The sequence below is a fragment of the Echeneis naucrates genome, chromosome 3 (genome assembly GCF_900963305.1).
Source record: "Echeneis naucrates chromosome 3, fEcheNa1.1, whole genome shotgun sequence".
NCBI classification, from domain to species: Eukaryota; Metazoa; Chordata; class Actinopteri; order Carangiformes; family Echeneidae; genus Echeneis; species Echeneis naucrates.
In genome coordinates this window covers 11,475,491-11,495,651 of record NC_042513.1, presented here as the reverse complement: position 1 = coordinate 11,495,651, position 20,161 = coordinate 11,475,491, and the positions used below count along the sequence as shown (strand labels likewise).

Here is a 20,161-nt window from a genome sequence, read left to right as displayed (position 1 = left end):
CAGGAGCGGCAGAGGCAATGAACTGGGGTTACTGTGCTCAACAAATGCTCGGAAGGCAGATGACAGATGGATTATATTTTTCTTGTGAGTCTTGACGTTCTGATGAGATTAATGGTCAATGCTGATGTGCAGAACACAAACACAGTTATTTTGCATTTGATGGTTTATGTCATCATCTTCATCAGTGAGAAACTTCAGCCTCAACCTAATTTTCTCTCATAGTGAGTCACTGAGAGGTATGATAGATGTCACCGACGTAGTCAGTCCTGGACATCTGGATCAGGAGAGAAAAACAGTGGTTGCTGTGCAGAAGTTCAGCTGATGCAGGATTGGATCATTATGGTTTCTACAGCTTCAATTCAGAAAAACTCACCCAAATTCACTAGTTCTGCCCTCCTCCATGACTGTGATTGTAACTGAGCTTTTTCGAGTTGTGTTAATTTCATTAAATGGTAATAATAATGTTGGACTAGCAAGAAAAAGCAGCCATTCTTACAGATTTAAAATCTTTAGTTGATTATGAACATAATAGATTAACAGAAAACTTCCATTCACTACTCTGCAGCTACTTTGATAGTCTGTTAACTTCTGTTTTAAAACATTTATGCCCATTGCCTTTTTTGTCACTCGTGGTTTGGAGGTTAGAAAAACTGAGAGGGACATTTATCACCACGCTAAGACACTTACAGTGGAAATGGTCATTAGTTTCAGCCTGAGTTTGCTGCACTGTTGAACAGCATGTGGTGAGGACTGTTGCTGAACTCTATCCAACAATCACACCTCTGTCAGACTGAGCTTCAACCATTGTTGCACTCAAAGACAAGTGTGTAAGTGTATAATTTGCTTTCTGAGCAGCACGAGGTCTCAGGATCCAACTGGTGGTTAGTGTTTCACTTTTGCAATTCCAAGATGAAGAGGAGCTAGCTGCTGAGCGTGCCAATTTCAATGTGTAAGAGGCAAAAGTTGAACTGTGGACAGAAAGGTGCTGGACTCTTTCTTCTGGTAAGTAAACAATTGTTAATGCTAATGTTTGCTATGTAGCAAAGGTTGGCTCTTTTAAAGTTATCAATCACATCACATTATCCCAGATGTGTCAAAGTTGTGTGAATGGATTTGGCTGTTTGACAATTATTGCAATTTATGTGGCCCTCATAGTGCTGTTGCCTCAGAGCACGTAGGTCATGGGTTTGATTCCCGGCCTGGGGCCTTTCTGTGTGGAGTTTGCATGTTCTCCCTGTGCCTGCGTGGGTTTCCTCCCACCGTCCAAAGACATCATGTTTGGGTTAACTGGTGACTCTAAACTGTCTGTAGGTCTGAGTGTGAGTGGTTGTTGGTCTCTGTCTGTCTCTGTGTGTCGGCCCTGTGATGGACTGGTGACCTGTCCAGGGTGTATCCCTCCCTCGCCCAATGCGAGCTGGAATTGGCTGCAACACCCCCGCGACCCAGAAACAGATAAGCGGTAGAAGACGAATGAATGAATGAATGAATGAATGAATGAATGTGCTCCTGAAATGAGAGTTGTTTGGCACCTGAAAGAGACAGTAAAGTGCTAAATGGATAGATCAACTGTTGTTAATCATAAAATAGTGATAACATGGAACTCCTGGCAGGTAGACTAACTTTTGAGCAAGGCAGGCTAATTGTTGTCCTTTCCGCGGTCCTTATGCTTAGCTAAGATAACCACCTGTTTACCTTCATGCTTTGTGCACAAGCTTTTACATGTGAGTAGTATCACTTTCATGTGTACTTCCATTCTATCATCGTCATATCATCATCAAAACATTCAGGGTGAATTTCACCCACCAAAGATGATATTGAATGGACAGTTTGTTTTTTTATGTTTGGCATATAAGGTTGATTTGTGTCAAATCTTGAGGGCCAGCCTACCCAGTATTTATCGGTGAACTCAAAGGCTTGTGTTGTGACTCACTCACATTTTATTTTTTCAGGAAACAATCTCAGAAAAAACTGCTGTACAGCTAAAGGGAGAGTCGACTTAGTAAATTTATGAAATATCTTGCCGAAATCTAACGCCCTGCTTGGCCTCCAAATCCTTGCGGTGAGTTTGAGTTTTGTTTTGAATTACTCTCATTGTTCTCACAGCGTCACTTTCTGTTGTAGAAGGAAGATGCTGCTGTTTTCAGCCATAACACCCCACTACCTGCCCAACAGACTGACCCAAACTGTCTGTGAACGTGGTGGAGTATACAGCAGCTAAAGAAACTGAAATTTCGCTTAGGAGTAGGTGGAGACCAAAAAAGAACCAAAAAAGACAGTTAAGGTAGGACTTCCTGTCATCAGGTAGACACAGATGAAACTGCAAAAGCAATTATAACTCCACGACTGCTAGAAACATTAGCTGTGACATTAAATGATGATTAAAGTCTGAAGGCACAGTCTCACTTTGTAAGTTCACTAAAATTTGTCACGATTAGATGAAATTTACTGAAATGAAGGCACAAATGGTGTCATATGAACATTTCAATGTACTTCCCACCGACTAAACTATCCACAAACAAGAGTACATAGAATGCATTTATCAGCAGTGCACTATATCAGGGATGATTGAATTTGCGCAGATGTGGAAGTTCTCCAGCTGCCTCCTGTCCTTGTGGGCTATCACAGCAGGTGTGACACTGTCTAATAAGTGTTAGCAAAAGGGCAGCAGATAAAATATGGCAACCAAAGGGATAAACGGTGCTATCTCTCGCTAATAGGGCATTACAGATTATATTAGTTGGAAATCTCTCAATAAATTGCTCAGGCTGTAGCTGAGGCTCGATACACGTCATTTTTAGCTTCAATGTATTCATGAGGTGGGCTATTTATTGGACAAAGTATTCACGAAACGTCACAAATGCGTCCCACGCCTCCCTCGCTCAGTGTGTGGGTGAGAAAGCTTCAGTGTTTCTGAGGACCTCCAAATGGATGTTTGGCTGTACCACAGAGGACACGGAGAACACAAGCTAAGTGCTTCAGCAGCGGGTGACGCTAACACAGTAGGACAGGCTCAGTGTGGCGTGAAGCAGAAGAGTGCTGTGTGAGGTGACTTATGGGACAATGGGGCTGCTTTTTGCAAATAAAACATGAGGCTTATCCCGAGCCTCTGAACTATACTGTCTCCGTTTCTGTCAAGTGTTGGTGGGTAGAAAGAGAGGGGGGAAAATTTGATGTATTGCTCCTGAACTGTTCGGATTATCTGGTGGATACACGGAACGGTAATTCTGTGAATTATATTGTTTTTTTGGCAATGGGCACAATCAAACTCCTTAGCATCCAGTTTCCCACCATCATTTCCTCAGAAAGTAGCGTCAATGTTGTTCCATTTGCATTTATATATTGCATAAGCTTCTCATAATTTTCACACAGTGAACTATTCAAACCCATGTTTCATTTTATTACTTCACTGTCCAGTGCGTCCTTTAAGACACATTTCTTCCAAAATTTACTCGACTCTAAATTTATTGTCTGAAATTCTGGGAGCTGAACAAAAATTTTAAATAAAAGTTCTGCATCAGGCAGAACAATCATGTAGAATTTAAAAGTAGGTTTAAAGCAGGTTGCGCAGCTTTGTTTTCCTGGAACCACAAAATAAGTTTTCTGGTAAAATGATGTTTAAAAGTATCACTGGCTCAAAGATAAATATGAATTTGATACTTTAGACACAACTTTTGGAAACCCCAAAGGATAGTTAGAACAAAAAAAAAAAAAGAAAGAAAAAAGAAAAAAGAAAAACAAAATTATACTAAATATAATCGTTTTGACTTTTCTGTATTTTATATTAAATACTTTGAATACTTTCATACGACAGGCTTCTGTTAATCTCTATTAGAAATAATTCAGTCACATGAAAGCCTGGAAAATAATGTTTCTAAATGTAGTTTAATGGATATGACAGCCTGTTACAATCTATCATGCCCTACAGTATTTTCAACGTGGCAACGGCAATGTTTGAGACATGTGGGACTAGTTGTGATGTAAAAGCAGAAGACAGTCATCCGACAGATCCATTAAAAATATAATTCTCCTAGTTTCTTCAAGTAATGAGAAGGAAGAACAATTTCAGTAATGCACAAAAACCTCTTCATCATCTCATCTGTACAAGTCCCAGCCCTCAATTATGTAAAAACTATGCTAACCCTTACAAAACAGAGGCCGGCATATTTAGCTCAAACATCAGGTACTACTTTAAATCCAACCACAGAGTCATATGAATAAGATATATCGTAACTTCCATCGACACAAGGCTATCTTTGGTAGTGAAGATGGTAGTTTCATAAATGGGAATGAAACCTTTAGAGCGTCAGTGATTCATTATTGCTTTTCAACCTTTTTTTCAACCACTTTTTAAGGTGTTTAAGATATTTATATTGAAGAGATGAGAGGTATCACTGAGTTTAGAGAATGTGATTTAGTGATTTAAGAATTGGTTCCATTTGTCAGCAAAATACACACACACACACACACACACACACACACACACACACAGACACATAATATAAACACACACACAGGACACAAACATACATCTTTATATGCATATTTTGTTTCTAAAACATGGGAATCAACACAAGAATCTGTCCTTACTTTGATACATTATTTAAAGTCTTTATCGTCATTCTGAGACAGACCTGTGGCATAAAACAGGCTGGACAAAATGGTTAAGGTGTTTATCCTATTAATAACAACAGTATATTCTGCTTTAACTGATATTCAATTTTAAACCAGTGCTGCTTGGTTATGTTGCTGTTGCTGTTGCATAACCAAGCATGACATTATCATCTTTTCTCACAAAAGGCCTTAACTTTATCAAGTGTAAATTGTTCAGAATCACTGGGACAACATGATAAGATCGTATCTAATAGTGGATAGTGGAAACTATATATTTGAGATCATTTTATGTGCAGACTACCATTTCCTTTTTGTAAATTATACAAACAGTCAATGATGTCATCTGACATCATATTTCCTGAATCCTTAAAGGCAGTGGCCTCCTGAATGTTAAAACCTTATGGCAAAAGCTGTAAGAGCTGGATGTACTAAATGAATTAATGATCACTCAGCAGCTCAGTCAATATTTTATAGGCAACTAGAGTGTTACTAAAATGACAAACAGAGCGTAATTTATGTCGTTCCTTAACATATTGAAAACTGAGGTATAATGTAGTTGCTGAATGAATAGCCCCAGAACACTGTATATTTTGTGGTTTATCATCTGTTTTTTATTTTTATAAAACATGCACATTCTTTAAAATTCTGCTTCATTTTCCCCAAAGGAGTCATTATTCTTAGTGCATCCCCAAAAAATATAAATGACTTCATAAAACATACACACACAAAAAAACCCAGTCCATCATTGTACTTATCAGTGCTCAAAACAACATTAAAACAGTAATCAACCATACTTGATTTCAGCTAATATACAAGTTGTCTTTCTGAATTCAAATCCGACAATAACCAGCCTGATTGAGGGGGGTTTTGCCTCTTTAAATAATTTAATTAATGCATATATTCTAAAATTGGTGTATGAACAAGTTGCAGCTTTTCGGACTGGAGACTAACCCTTATTTTCAATGATGTAATCCGATGATCTCTTCCATCAATCGACTAAGCGTTTGCTGCTTTAATGTCAGAAAATTGCCCAGCACAAGCTCCTGAATTCCAGGGTGACATTTAAAAAAACTAACAGTCCAAAACCAAAATATATTCGAAACGATTAACAGTAAATACATACATCTGAGAAGCTGGAGCTGATCCATTTAACTGTCTAATTGTTTCAGCTCTTATTTCATGAATACTGCTTAAACATGTAATTAATACTTTGACATGATATGCAAGATAAATATAGTTTTCACTGTTACCTGCCTGATCTGACACTGAGGCTTTGCCCTAATATCGGCTGATAAGCACATTGCGTCGACTGAAGGGATACCTCTTTTTGTCTTTGTGTGCCGCTTGACTTCAGTTTGTACTGCCACACATAGAAAACACAGTAGACTCACTATTTTTAGATTAAATCGCAGAGAGGTACAGAGAGAATGCGCCCGCCCTCTCAGCAACCCCCCACCCCTTCACCCCGCAGGCCTGATTGTGCTCCTATACAAAGTCAGGAAACTGTCTGGCCTTTGAGAGTTGTCTTGTTGCAAGGAAACACACTGCATGCTGGGCACATGTCCAGAGCAGAGCCACAATACACAACACAGGCCATGACTCCACCCAGGCCATTCCTATCTCAACCAGGAAACAAATCATTAAGAACCGCAAATCCAATTATTTCTTCTACTACTACTACTAATTATTATTGTTGTTATTGTTTGTATATTTGTGTTATCAGAAATCAGGATTTATTTACTGTAGCCTGTCCGTAAACAAGGCCTGTCAGTTTATTTATCTCTGAATCCATTAACTGAACTTACATGAAATCACCGTCATCAAATAAAATCCTAACTGTATTCTTTGCAGCTTTTCCTATTTTTATTTTTGCATCATGTTTTTATTTCATATAAATATGCAGTTTTGTTTGTCAGGCTGATTTAAGGGAGAATTGTATGATACAAAATGATGTGATCTCTATGTTGTGAGGATGTGTATTGTATATATATATATATATATATATATATGTATTGTGTAAAAACACCATGCAGCTGAAGAAAAATTATTTACATTTTGATATGTTCTACACTATATGCTTAAAATTTGATTAGTATTTTTGATGCATTGACAAAAAAGCTGACTGCAGTAGAGATACATGTATCAATTTTATAGCACCATCTGATAAAATAAAAGATGGCTAAGTAAAGAGACTTACCGCTGTGAAAAATAATCACATTTTGAAATAGCAATTTTCCTCACCTCTAATATTTTAAGTGTTTTACCAAAGTAAAAGTTAGATGAAAGACACATGCAGAGTAAAATTTAATGAAATGGTTAAACGTGTGAAGTCACACATTGGGCAATACGTTTAGTAAATAATCTTAGGGGAAAAAAATGTTTTGTTAATTTAATGTCCTGGTCAGACATTTTTTTTTTTTTTTTAACTTTGTTTGGTTTGCCTATATTTTTCTCAATACGGGCCAACTCTACTCCTACTGATATAACGATAATAACAATAAGAAGAGGAAGAAGAAGCAGCAATAAAAGAGGAAGCGGAGGAGAGCAGGATGAGGATGCAGCAGAAGGACAGTATGAGCAGATCCAGCTGATGGCCCTGTGGCCCCCAGCGGCGGTGATGCAGCCGGACAGGGGCCGGGTCTCCGTGCAGCAGCTGAGGCGGATCTGCAGCCTGATGAGGCCTCGCAGCGGACCGCCGCATAATTGATGACCTAATTGAAAACCAGGAGGGGGGAGGCGGAGGGGGGAGTCTCCTAGCGGACGGGGAGGGAGGGAGGGAGAGAGAGAGAGAGAGAGAGAGAGAGAGAGGCCAAGGAGAAAAGTTGACTTGTTCCTCCTCCTCAGCTGAGGGCATTGATGTGAGCGCAGAGGCTCAGTGTTTTTTACGCGCACTTCTCCCCCCCCATCTTTCACCCTCACTCACGGAGCACCAGTCCACCCTCTCACCTTTAGTTTAGCGCGTCTCGTCTTTCTTTTCTTTCCCTTTTTGCTCTCTTTCATGAATGATTCTCTCTCGCCATACTGCTCCTCCTGCCAGCTGTACCTCGGATACTTCGGCGTCCTCGTCCGCACGACCTCACCTCGGCACACCCTCTCTCCTCAAGTTCAGACGCCACCAGGACCTTCACTGCAGCTTCAGGCGCACTTGGGGGAAATATCACTCGACAAGGAAAAACTTGATACTTGGAGCAGCAGCAGCAGCGGCGGCGGCGGCGGCAGAAGGGGCTGAAGCGGCTGAAGTGACCGTCGACATGAGTCTCAAAGCTGACACGGAGCCGAATAACAACGTTTCCATCGAGGAGGAGGTGAGTGGGGCTCAAAGTTTGTGGTATGTTTGCGCGTCCGGTCCGCTCACAGACCGATGAAACTCTTCAGGGACAGTAACTCGAGGCGTTTTAATCACTGACTGGCCTCAGGCTGACATTACATTTTATTATTATTATTATTAGTTTTTTTTTCTTAAACAACGAGGAAGGCGCAAAGTAAAGCTGGGACTTGTTTATTACTGAGTGTGTGTGTGTGTCCTGTTCAGTGAACGTCACACACAATGAATCCCCAGCCTTTTATTTATCAACCTGTTTGTGTTTATGAAAATACTGGAGTGACTCCTATCTCGAACTATAACTATTTCCACCTGGTGCGGATTATTGACGACAGGTAACCGTAAATGGCAAACTTTCTCAAACTGAAGCAGTTCATTGAGGATTCACGCCGTTTCTGAATGTGATCTATGCTGCTAACAGCAGGGTCCGGGTTTTATTTTATATGAAGACAAAATGGCTATTAGCCTATTTTTAATAATGTGTCACAGGGTAAAAATCAGTGGCCCTAACTGGAAAAATGTCGACGTGATTTTAGTATTTGAAGCTCTCCTTAATTTCCGATATATCCAGTTAACACTCTTCACAACGTTCCTAAGAATCCATGATATGTTCAGGCACAAAATAATACATGTGTAAGATGCTTCATAAAGACGCCTTTAAATCATCACACAACCAAAGGCTTAAATTGGCCAATATTGTCTCAGATCCAGATTCAAAATGTGTCAAAAAATACAAATCTGAATGGTAATTTAACAATTAGAAATTAATTTCATTAACTCAAATTACACTTCTTGACTTTGCACAGCACCCTCATAATTTCTATAGTTCCTGTTTAATGACTCCTTATGGAGAGACAATGGGGGGGTACTGGGCCTTTTTTTTTTTTTTTTTTCTCTTCCCCCTCTCCTCCCCAGTCCTCCTTTGTTCCCATTATCTTACAACAAAACCTCTGTGGCCACTTGACCTGTCATGGTGTAATTTGCTGATGTCTTTTTATTCATGTAATTGCAATAAAAAAAAAAATCAAACAAGCAAGAAAAGTAAATCCATATAAAAGGCCATCAAGAGGCCTGTCATATCAAGATGCTATATCTTGCCAGTTTTTATGAGTTGTCTCTAGACATTCATCAAATTGCGCCCTCGGTGCTTTCAGTGTTTTCTTAGAAAGTCACGCAGGGCTTCGGCTTTATACGCTCAAACTTGCTGAGCTACTCAATCAATAAGCAGGACAGATTAATACATCTTCATTGAATTGCCATCCAGCTGTGCTGGCCTCCAATTGCCTATGTGCAGACTTGTAAAGGGCTGAGCCGCTGCTGTGCTGCACCTGAAAAATGCTGGAGGGCTGGTAGGGTTGGGGCTGTGGGTCAGAGGAAGGAAATGGTGTCATGCTGTGCACAGTTGTCCAGTGCTGTTCCTCTGGCAGCCCCATTGTACTGAGGGCCTCCCCACCGGCTGGGAACTAATGGGCCTCGGACTGCACTGTTTGTTTCCCTGGCCACACTGGACTATACACAGCATTGGTTTCCAAAGTGTTGTCAGTGGAAGTCCAGGGGTCCTTGAAGGGAATCAGGGGGTCCCCAGTGGGACAATGACCATCTAATGTTCACTGAGTTTGAAACATGCTCATCATAGGTCTCACTCTCTGACAAATAGTCTTCAAAAGGATCCTTTTGAAATGAAGCTTTTTATCTGTTTCAGTTTTGGATGAGAGGGGTCGAGATTGCTGAAAGGAAACAACAAAGGCGAACAATGCTTCAATGCAAACTTGGGTTTACTTTTCAGACTTTGATCTAATCGCTATTCATTACTGGATAATTTAACCTTTCTTTCTTTCTGCCCTCTAAAAAAATAATTAATCAGAAATCTGGAGCGGGGGGATCCTTCACTCTATAGAATCAAATCTTCAGCAGTACTTGCTGACTCCAGAGCAGTGATAGTTTAGATTTTTATTCATTTATTTTTTTAAACTTTTCTTTCTTCAGACTTAAAAGTTATCTTGCCAGTGGGTTGCTTGACTCGTTTCTGTAGCTCAATTCATATCTCCAACTCAAGCCATTAATCCCATTTTCCAGGCTGTCATATGTTTAGTGCAACTCAAAGTTCAGATCCCGCAGAGAATGAAAGCAACATAAACGCAATGATTGTGCAGTTGGTGCTAAATAACCGAGTGATATTTTGCTTTTCGTTGCAGGTACGAACGCTGTTTGTCAGTGGCCTACCAGTAGATATCAAACCACGGGAACTTTACCTTCTCTTCAGACCTTTTAAGGTAATTGCATCATAACTTTGTTCAGGAAAGAGGCTATACATTTTGCAGGTTATAGAATAATGTGAGACTTATTTTATGGTTTAGAAGTATAAATAAAAGGACTTAAAAGACTTCAGATGTGTCAAAAATAAAACGGGTAGCTGCTGTGAGAGGTGCTGGAAGAGGGTCATGGAAAGGATTATATACACACGGAAGAAGACTGTTAAACAGTTTCTTAAATTATTGAGGAAGCAACTCTAATCCAGTGTGCAGCTAATCCTTTTGAAATCATTTTCATGCCTGTAGCATTTGATGCCTCGGATCATAAAGCAAAGTTTCAGTGTCTTTTTGTACATGCTTGAAATCGACAATCCCCTTGTTAGCAGGAGTCCAAATATTTGCATATATGGAAATTAGGCCACATTATTGTTTGTCTATTGCTCCTTTCTTTCTTTTTGGACGGGCCTCCAGTTCATAAACGCCCCTCCTGCCCATGTCCTAACTAACCAAATTGGAAGAGGTATCCTGCGCACATGGATGATCTTGTGGAATGTGTAAATGAGTAGCCCTTGCGATTGGCCAACCAACCCTCTCTGTGACCCAGCTCGCCCACCGTGTAGTGAAATTTTATTTCTTCTCATAACACTGAAACACTGTGAAACCATTCAATGTTTTCTTAAGTTACAGCAGCACTGATTTACTTGCCCTTCACTGGAAAACAATAAAACTGGTTTTAGTCTATTTACTTGAAGTTTACATTCTGAAAGAGGGAATATTGACTGTTTTCCCTTCTTGTGTTTCTGCTCTAAAGTGCTGCAGGTAAATCTGTTCTGGATTGTTGCTTAGGATTTATCATAGCTAGTAAAAGTTGCTTAATTTTCCATGGTTGTAAATCGGGATGAGCTCAGTTCCCATCTATCAATACTCTGTTCAGGCAAAATTCCTCCTTTTTGTTTGGAATTTGTTCCCTCTCTAACCAGCTCTGCCCCATTTAACTTAATTTTTTAACGCCAGTGGCTTGATTAAAAATGTAATGTTTGACCTGAGTTTAAACCAGAGCCAATTTTTTTTAATTTATTTTTATTTAAATGTTTTTACTATTTGGACAAAATTATCTGCCCCATTTGCAAAACTGCATTTGTTTTTCAATCTACAAAGGGTCACTTAAACAATTTAACTGAATGTAAGTGCATCACTGTCACAGAATGACCCGGATGCTCTGCTGTGGAACTGAAACTGAAGTTGCACAGAAGCAAGTTTCTACCCATATAGTGAAAGTGGTTCATTCCTGACTTTGTGCATGTGACACCAGGGTGGATAATTGGCTATCTTTCTTCCCTGCAGGGTTATGAAGGGTCACTGATTAAGTTAACTTCAAAACAGGTGAGACTCCTCCCATCAGTCTAAGGAACAGCTTCAATGCTACACCAAAATACTAAACAAGTGGTCAGGCAGATTTCTCAGTTTTTCTTTACCTTCTCTCTTCCAGCCTGTCGGGTTTGTAACCTTTGACAGTCGGTCTGGAGCTGAAGCTGCAAAAAATGCACTGAATGTAAGCATTTCCTTGTTTTTATTATATATGTTATCTTCAATTTGAGTCTGTTGTTTAAGTTTCCCCTTACTTTAAAAAAAAGACTAAATGTTTCTTTGTATTTCTTAGATTTGTTCTAATATATATAAAAAAAAAAAAGATTGGGAGTTTACAAAATATTTCTTTCCCATCGAATTTCTCAAGGCCAACCCATTTTGTCTTCTATAATTCAATGGCAGGGCCATTTTTGGAAAGGGGCCAGAATCCTGTAGCCTCACGGTAGTTTACTTTGACCTTGATACACATCCTTGTTAGTCTGATATAGCTTTCACTGCTGTACTGTGATACTTGTTCTATTGCCACATGTGTAGTGTTATTTGGACACATCCTCGGTAGTGTAACCTCTTATTTTGTCACCTGATAGCCCACGTTGGCAGTATCTAACACTCTCTCTCATAGCCTAGCCTTCCTTACGAGCATCACCTCTTAGATACACCAGCAGTCACACACACAGACACACACATACACCAAAATACTACTCACTTGCATGTGGGCACAACGCTTAGGGCACAAGAACACAAGCAGGGTTAAACCACCTAAAATAAATGACACTCAAAAGTCTCACCATCAGCCCTTTCCTTGTCTCCCTCTCCTCCTGGCTTGTGCGACGGGGTGAACTGCTCCTGTAGTCGCCTGTGCTCTTGATTCCGTCATGAGGAAAAAGAGATGCAAGCATGTTGAAATATTTCAGTGTATCCTTCAGTCTGCCCCTTTGTTGTAATTTTAGTTCATTGGAATCAGCCAAGTAGACGGTGCATTTTAACAGGACAACAGTACAGAACGGTGCTAAGCTCACGGGAAGCTTGAAGGATACATCCTGAGTATTGAAACACAGCTTTAGGAAAGGAGGCCATGAGAGACTACTGAGTTACAGCCCCTCAAACTCAGCCCACCTCCCTTACTATACTATGTCCCCTCGTCTCTCCCTCAGGGTATCCGTTTTGACCCCGAAAGTCCCCAGACCCTGCGCTTAGAGTTTGCTAAAGCCAACACGAAGATGGCAAAGAGTAAGCTGATGGCCACACCGAACCCCACAAATATCCACCCTGCTCTAGGAGCACACTTCATTGCACGGGACCCATGTAAGTTGTACGGCTGCACCACTCTAGGCTCTCTCATCCACTCTCACCTTGGCAATACCAGTACTTGATTGCCCATGTTACCTTTTTTTTTTTTTTTTTTTTTTTTTTAAATATGTCATAGGTCGTGTTGTAGTGTTAAAGACAAATGGCCAGAGGTTAAAAACAGTATCTAACAAATTAAGGACTAACTCACCTCCACATGCATGTGTCATCTTGACTCTTAAAACAGCCGCTTTGCTTCTGTCCAGCTGGAGAATTCCACTCTCACAGGGTTTAGTCGGCAGTTGCGTCTCTGCTCTCTTCAGTAATTATATTTGGACAGGTGGTTGTCGACAATAGTGCTAGGCTTCATTCAGACCAGATTTCGCTTACTGATGCGCTGTGGCAAAAACCAGGAAGGGGTCAGGAAACAGCACAGCTAAGGATGCAAATGAACTAGGAGCTTGCAGACCAAAGGCAGAAGTGCTGCATTGTCAAATATGCAGCTAAAGGTTTTAGCTGCCATTGACCTCCATCTGGCATGTGACTTCATGTCTTTTTTTTTTTTAATCAAATCTCATCTAGTCTCATCACTGGCGTCTCAATTTAGTGATACATGTAAATGTATATCGCTAAATTCAGATGCCAGTACCAGCTGTCCTCCACTGTAAGAATTACTTTTGCAATTGTGGGTTAGAATCCATTGAGCTCTATGCAAAGTGAAAGACAGGACAATTGTCAGCTGTAGCATTGAAATGAAAAGCAAAATTTGGTTTTACTGCATCCAAAGAGCTAGTCATATTCTGAGTGACAGGAGCCATCGCTAGGATAAATATCGTCACTGGTCAATAGTAAACCTAAAAGCCACATTAAGGTTGAAAGAAAAACTCTTTGTAGAATATTTTGATGACCAATTTCCTTTTTTTTTTTTTTTAAATATATCATCTGAATGTTTATATTGTGAATGTTTAGGGGTAGGCAAGTCAGCATTTTTTTTTTTTTTCCCCTTCTCCTGCCCTATACTTCCCCAGATGATCTGACAGGGGCAGCACTGATCCCAGCATCACCAGATGCCTGGACACCTTACCCCCTATACACCACGGAGTTGACCCCAGGCCTCCCTCACGCAGCCTTCACTTACCCGGCGGCGGCGGCTGCTGCTGCAGCCCTCCACGCCCAGGTGAGGGACCAATCGGTGTGTTTTATCATATTTTTTTTTGGGTATCCCACAGCACACTCTTAAGCTTCACTTGCAACATTAATGCCTACACGGAGATATTTAAATGCACGATTTTCCTGAAAATTGCGGTTTACTCAGATTTTCATTTTACTTTTCCAAAGAAAGAAGTTGAGGGGAAAAGTAATCCTGAAATATAAGCAGTGGGATTAGATATGAACCACTGCAATATTACATTAGAACTTTAGCTGTTAAAAGCAGTTTCAGATTATGGAAAATATCCCGGTGGTCCTCTGAGGTATTACAACAGCACAAACTCATGTTGCTGAAGCCAACCCAGATATCAGGTCTTTAAATTGCTGTTGGCTGCACAGTCTGTGCTCAGCCTTAATGTCATGAAATGAGGAGCTAAGTGTTGGTTATATTGTAATAAATATTTGTTGAAATGGAAACTCTTGACTCTTGCCATCAGTGGAAAGGATGTGTGCATTCCTTGATGCAGTGTAGCCTAATGCTACCATACACTTGACTTAAATCCCTCTGATTGCCTTGACTTTGGCTCATGGCTTCCTTTTTGTGGATAAGTCTCAGGCATGGAGGTGTAACTGAGAATGTGCTGCTGGATAAAAAAAAAAATTGTCATGTCTACAGCAAAGTCAAGAGGAAAATGTTTTCAGGAAAAATACAAATGTCTTTTTTTTTTTTTATGAATTTTTCATCCCAACCAAGACATGCTGCTAGGTTTGTTTTAGGCTGTAGCTGCAGTTTAAATATAACATTTTTATTTTTGCATCAAGTCTTCAACTGTTCATTTTAACAATGCAAGTTCCAGTTGTTAAGCATTAACAAGACAGAGGGTGGGATGAACATACAAATGTTTATACTGTACACCAACAGCAGTATAGATACTACAGCAATAGTACAGCTAGCTAAAAAGGGCAAGGCATTGGAAAATAGTAAGTAGGTAGGTGCTAAGTAGTCAGTTACGATGTAGTCCATTTTGTTGGGCACAAAATGCGAAAGAATGCAAAGCATTTACTTGGAGAGATGATCAGACCTGATGGCCGCTTCTCGGGGGTGCCAACTTGCTGTCCACGCTCCTGTTGGAACATAAGCTGAATGTGTAGCCACACAAATGGGGGATGAGCCTTTTAATTGCAATCTGATGAAAGATTGCTAAAATGCACTGAACCTTCTTTCCTCTGATTGTAGGCCAGGTTGGTTTGAGTTTATGGCCCAGCAAGGTTACGTTAAGAGTCTCTAAACAACTGGCAATGTCCTCAGCTTATTTTGCTGCTTGGTTATGCAGCTGTGGCTTCTATCCTGTTTTTTAGTGTAGAAAGAAGCTTCATTCTGTCACAGGTATAGAGCAGTACAGACATATCAGCTCTTACCAAGTTGAAATGTTTATAGCAACAAGGGTTTAAACTCTCCACATTTCCATGCCTGTTAATTACTGGTGGACTATTGTCCTCAATGAGCTGCGACATGACCCACATTCCCATGGCTTCAGTGGTCAGGGCTTAAAGGGACAGTCTTGAAATCTACAGATTTGAGGTTTGAAGCACTGAAGCCTGGTGTTGGTCTGGTGTACATGACTATGTTTGTGTTTCTTTAGATGCGCTGGTACCCTACTCCCTCTGAGACTTCCCAGCCTGGATGGAAATCCCGGCAGTTTTGTTAGATATTTAGTGAGTAACCTTTGGTCCAACAGTGCTGTTTTTTGTTTTGTTTTTTTTTTCCCCCCCTTTTTTCTTTTTTTTTCTTTTTTTTTTTTTTTGGTAGCTCCACCCACCACCCTCAAAATGCTAACCTGATGCCATGTATATAGAGACTTGCATAATGACACCAACACAATGTTTAACTGGGAACTGCAAACTGTCAGTACAAATGAATATTGACAGAATAGTGACAATGACCAATTTATTTGGCAATACATTTTACATGGAAAAGATCAAAACCAACAATGTCTGTCATTACTTTTCCACTCCCACCCCATTTCACTCAGCCCCAAATAATTTACTCCAATCAAATGCTTTGCGTCTGGTGGTGGATAATTATCATTCTTCTTTACAAATTTTTTGATAAAAAAAAAAAGACCATGCAAATTACTCAGATGGACATTAAGATCATTTGTAACTTCAAATTTAATTAAAATTTGCTTCTTTTTTTTTTTTTTTTTTTTTTTTTTTTTTTTTTTTTGTTTGTTTGTTTGTATGATTAGTTTCAGTTGCAAATTAACACACATTCAGCTGAAGACTCAGCTTTTGTGGTGCCTATATTCATAGTCATGAAGGAACATGCCAAACAGGGAAATTGTGATGTCGAAAAATACGGAATATCAACAGATTATTTTTGGGCTGGTTGTTATATTCATTTCAATACATCCAAATATAGCTTTCTGACTTTCTCCACGCCATTGACCTACATTTTAAGTAGGAACTGGTTTTCTTAGGGCTGAGGGCCACAGATGGAGTAGGGAACTCAAAGAATTGAGACTAGTGTTGTTGGATTTTTTTATTTTTATTTTTTTTTCCATATAAATTCTTCTCATAGAATTTGACAAAAATGCACAATAAGACCATCCTTTTTTTTTCTCTTCAATTTATTGTAATTTTGTTTTCTAAAATTCCTAATTGTTTTAATTCTTGGTTTCCCTTTTTTTCCTCCTCCAGGCCTCTGGAAACCCCACCTTTGTCCACCTTAAGTGAGGTTTGCCAAGCTCTTCATTAATTTAACCAGGTTTATTTAATGGACAGATGTGCATTATTATAAACACCCAGTATTTATATCGCCTCCCAATTATCTCTGGGGGGAGTGAGTTGAAACCATCTTGCTGTCGACAATCTGAGCTCATCATTGGCAACTATTGCGGTACCATCCTTGTACTTCTAAAATTAAAACCTCATGCAAAGCCTAATCAAACTCGAAGGATCATAATTGCTGAGGAAAATTGACAAATTGAAGTTACCGTCATTAAGCTAGTCCTTCCATGAGTAACCGCTGGTCCTGGGAGGTTTAGAAGCGTTAAAGTCATTGCATGTTAAAGTCTTTTTGGCATGAATTTAGAACGCAGAGTTCTGTGTATCCTAATTTCCTTAGTGTTTGTGTTGCCTCTTTACCTTGGCCTAGACAGCGAAATGTTTTGTTTTCCTGTAGAACCTTGGTCTTACCTCTGTGAAAGTTAGGCTGTTGTGTAAATGGCTTATCTCGCATGGACCTTGTGAATGCATCCCTACGTTCTATGACAATTTCAGTCCTTTATGATCATATCAATGTCTGTCATTATTTGAGCAAAGAAAAGTACAAATATTTTTGTACTTTTGTGTAATGTATATTTATGCATTTTTGTGCAACTAAATAATGAACCTGTATAAGTTGGATATTTAGTCGTCGTCTCTTGTGTTTTTGGTGTTTATTTTTGTTCCTATAATCCTCTTGAAGTAGTTTTAAAGAAGAAAAGTGCAATTTGTTTAAAGGGGAAGTGGGTAACTAAAAAAAAAAAAAATAAAATAAAAAAAAACAAAGTATTCTGAGCATGGCTTTGTGTCATTCTGCTTAAATGAGATTGCTGTAAAACGATCTTTCAGAATGTGAAACTGGACTACAAACAGTAATGGATTGCTTTTTGGGGGGGCATTTTGAAATGAGAAGTAGGATTCGAGTAATGGAGAATTTAGTTTGTGGTTTAGAACATGTTTGTCTTTGTATCTGCTGTGCATAAGATGTAAAAATAAACATAAAAAATATTCCCATCTTATGAATAAATGAAGTGAATGCATTTCTCTGGACATCTGTCATTTATCACTGCAGCCAATGAAAGGTTAAACACACTGGCATTAAATGCTAACTTGAACAGGTCAAGTCTCTGGACATCAGATGTTGAAATAAATAATTGACACCAACTTTTCATTTGTAAGCACCCATACATTGGTGTCTCTTTGCATCACACCTGCAACTGACCTTCACACTTGGGCCCCATAAGCTGGCAAGATGTCCTGCTCACCCAGCCATAATGGCTCCTTGAGGGACTTTTGAGTGACTCTTTTCAATATAACCAGCTGCCTAATTGTAGCGATGCTGCAGCTGCCGGTTTACTGCAGACATTGCCCCATATTGTCCCGATTATGTTATGGTCTATCACAGACTGGTGGCGCATCATGTGTTGCCTTTGACAACATTTGATAAGATACCAAGTGATGGCTTCACCTAAGCGGAACATTTCTTAAATCGAGCACAAAAAATGTAAGTTTAAAAACTTGAATTGGCAGGGTGTGGGTCGATTTGAAATATAACAAATTATCAAATTTAAATGAGTGAACAGCATCAATTATTTTGGTTCATATTTAAATTGGTTGTTTTTTTATTTTTTAAAAAATTTTTTTTTTTTTTGCTCAGGCAAAAACGCGTTTCAAGACACCATGAGCTCTGAGCAACTCAACATGTTCTAATCAATTTCAAAATTAATTCAAAGATATAATCCATAAACAGAGAACTGATCATTGTACAGGTTTAAAACCCAAATAAATGGTTCAGAGGATGAAAATAATTCTCTCAAGAATCCCCATTTTCCCTTCATGAGAAAACAATTCTTTTAACATCACTTTCCCACAGAAAATTTGGATTGACAGGAAATCAATAGAGTGTGAAAATGGGGATACTGTGAATTGGAAGATGGAACATTTTGTTTTCTCTGCTGGTTTCATGAGCAGACACAAGGCAGTAGTTGTATTTTTAGGACTGTGTCCAACCCTAATGAGAGCATCTGATATTTGTTGTCTAAAAACCTCTAACTGGTTATCATCATAAGCTGCACGCCCTGGCATATTTAAAAAAAATAAGTGATTCTTTATATATACGAATAACACGGAGAATGTGTGGGTGTGTGTTTGTTTTCACTGGGATTTATAGGGGAAAAATCTATTTGGATGAAGTCTCTACATCTAGATCAAGACAGGAAGGGGTTACTGCCTTCATGTCATCATTACAATTTTTAAATCATGCCAACTTAAAAAATGTTTGAATATAGCTGAAAGAAAACAAAAACACCAAGAAGGCTTGTCAAGGAGGTGTGCAGGTTTTCTGTCGCAGGTCTTTGTTGCCCTCTGCAGACCCAACACCCACATGACCAGCAGGCAGTGAAGCATGTGGGGGAGAACAGAAGACCCCCAGAAAAATGTATAGATAAAAAGGTTTTTGTCAGATGAGAATTGCATCAAAGTAAGCTTTTGAGTAAAGTACTCAAAAAAATGTTTATTTAGTGCTTATATTGAATGGCACTATATTGTATTGTTTTCATTTGTATGTTGTATAAATCTTAAAATCTCTGGAAATAACAAAAATTAACAGGAAATTAACAAATATATTTATTCATGCATAAATGGGGATGAAATAAAAGCATAGGAAAAATTCTTTATGAACTGAAACTGTGAATATAAAGTTTTAAAAGTTTCAAATACAAAGCCCAATTCAACACCGTTAAAGAACTGAAAACAACAGACAATCACTGCAAATAACAACAAACCTCTATATGTAATTCATTATACTTCTGGCCCACATACATTGTCTGGCTTGAAGTGCATCATGGGTCCATTTGTTTCACCTCATACACTTCAGACCAATTCCTCTTCGTTTAAATTAATGGTCAACAATTAACATTTCCATTATTCTATTCCAGCCTTCATTCGTTCAGTCATCCAAAATATCACAGTTTTTCTTGACCATTTCGTGTGTCCCTATTTATTTATGTGACGTGTCTGCTGATGTTGACTAAATCACATTACCTCAGCATAGAACTGCAGCTGAAGAAGACACTGAAATGCCTCCTCTACTTAGTACAAAAATATCATTTTGAAAATTCATACCTAACAGTGTTTTACTACAAAAAGCCTAAAGGTTTTTTTCTTTAGTTTTTTTTATTGAATTTTTGAATTTGAATTGTGCTCACCTCAGTATAAGGTGATGAACATAAAGTTTACCATAGAATATGCTTTCTGCCGGTAGAGGTATGAACAGTGTGGAAATTAGTAATAAAAATGAGTTCCCTGCTACTGAATGTAACTTTTAGTCAGAGACTGTAAATAAATCAGTGCCATGTGAATGATTGTGTCTGTAATCCTGAGTAATGCCAAACAATTTAGTAAAACT

General features: G+C 39.0%; 1 protein-coding gene across 4 annotated transcripts; it reads left to right on the top strand.

Annotated features, from left to right (window-relative positions):
- Window positions 1-7,462: 7,462 nt before the first annotated feature.
- LOC115040874 (RNA-binding protein with multiple splicing 2) lies at window positions 7,463-17,542 on the top strand. Of its 4 annotated transcripts, none has more exons than XM_029497977.1 (8): window positions 7,463-7,916; window positions 10,129-10,206; window positions 11,530-11,568; window positions 11,675-11,737; window positions 12,708-12,858; window positions 13,869-14,017; window positions 15,633-15,705; window positions 16,690-17,542. In XM_029497977.1, exons 1-7 carry the CDS (start codon window positions 7,614-7,616, stop codon window positions 15,696-15,698), a joined length of 849 nt encoding a protein of 282 aa, XP_029353837.1. In that variant the 5' UTR covers window positions 7,463-7,613; the 3' UTR covers window positions 15,699-15,705; window positions 16,690-17,542. The 4 variants fall into 4 exon arrangements, with proteins under 4 accessions (XP_029353837.1, XP_029353835.1, XP_029353839.1 ...); XM_029497975.1 differs by having other exon boundaries at window positions 13,869-14,032; XM_029497979.1 differs by lacking the exon at window positions 15,633-15,705.
- The last annotated feature ends 2,619 nt before the right edge of the window (window positions 17,543-20,161 follow it).

Bases quoted from the DNA above. Each gene is read 5' to 3' on its own strand.
- LOC115040874 (XM_029497975.1), top strand. From the start codon at position 7,614: ATGATTCTCTCTCGCCATACTGCTCCTCCTGCCAGCTGTACCTCGGAT. The intron at 7,917-10,128 runs GTGAGTGGGGCT...TTTTCGTTGCAG, and splicing joins ACGTTTCCATCGAGGAGGAG to GTACGAACGCTGTTTGTCAG. The intron at 12,859-13,868 runs GTAAGTTGTACG...ATACTTCCCCAG, and splicing joins CTTCATTGCACGGGACCCAT to ATGATCTGACAGGGGCAGCA.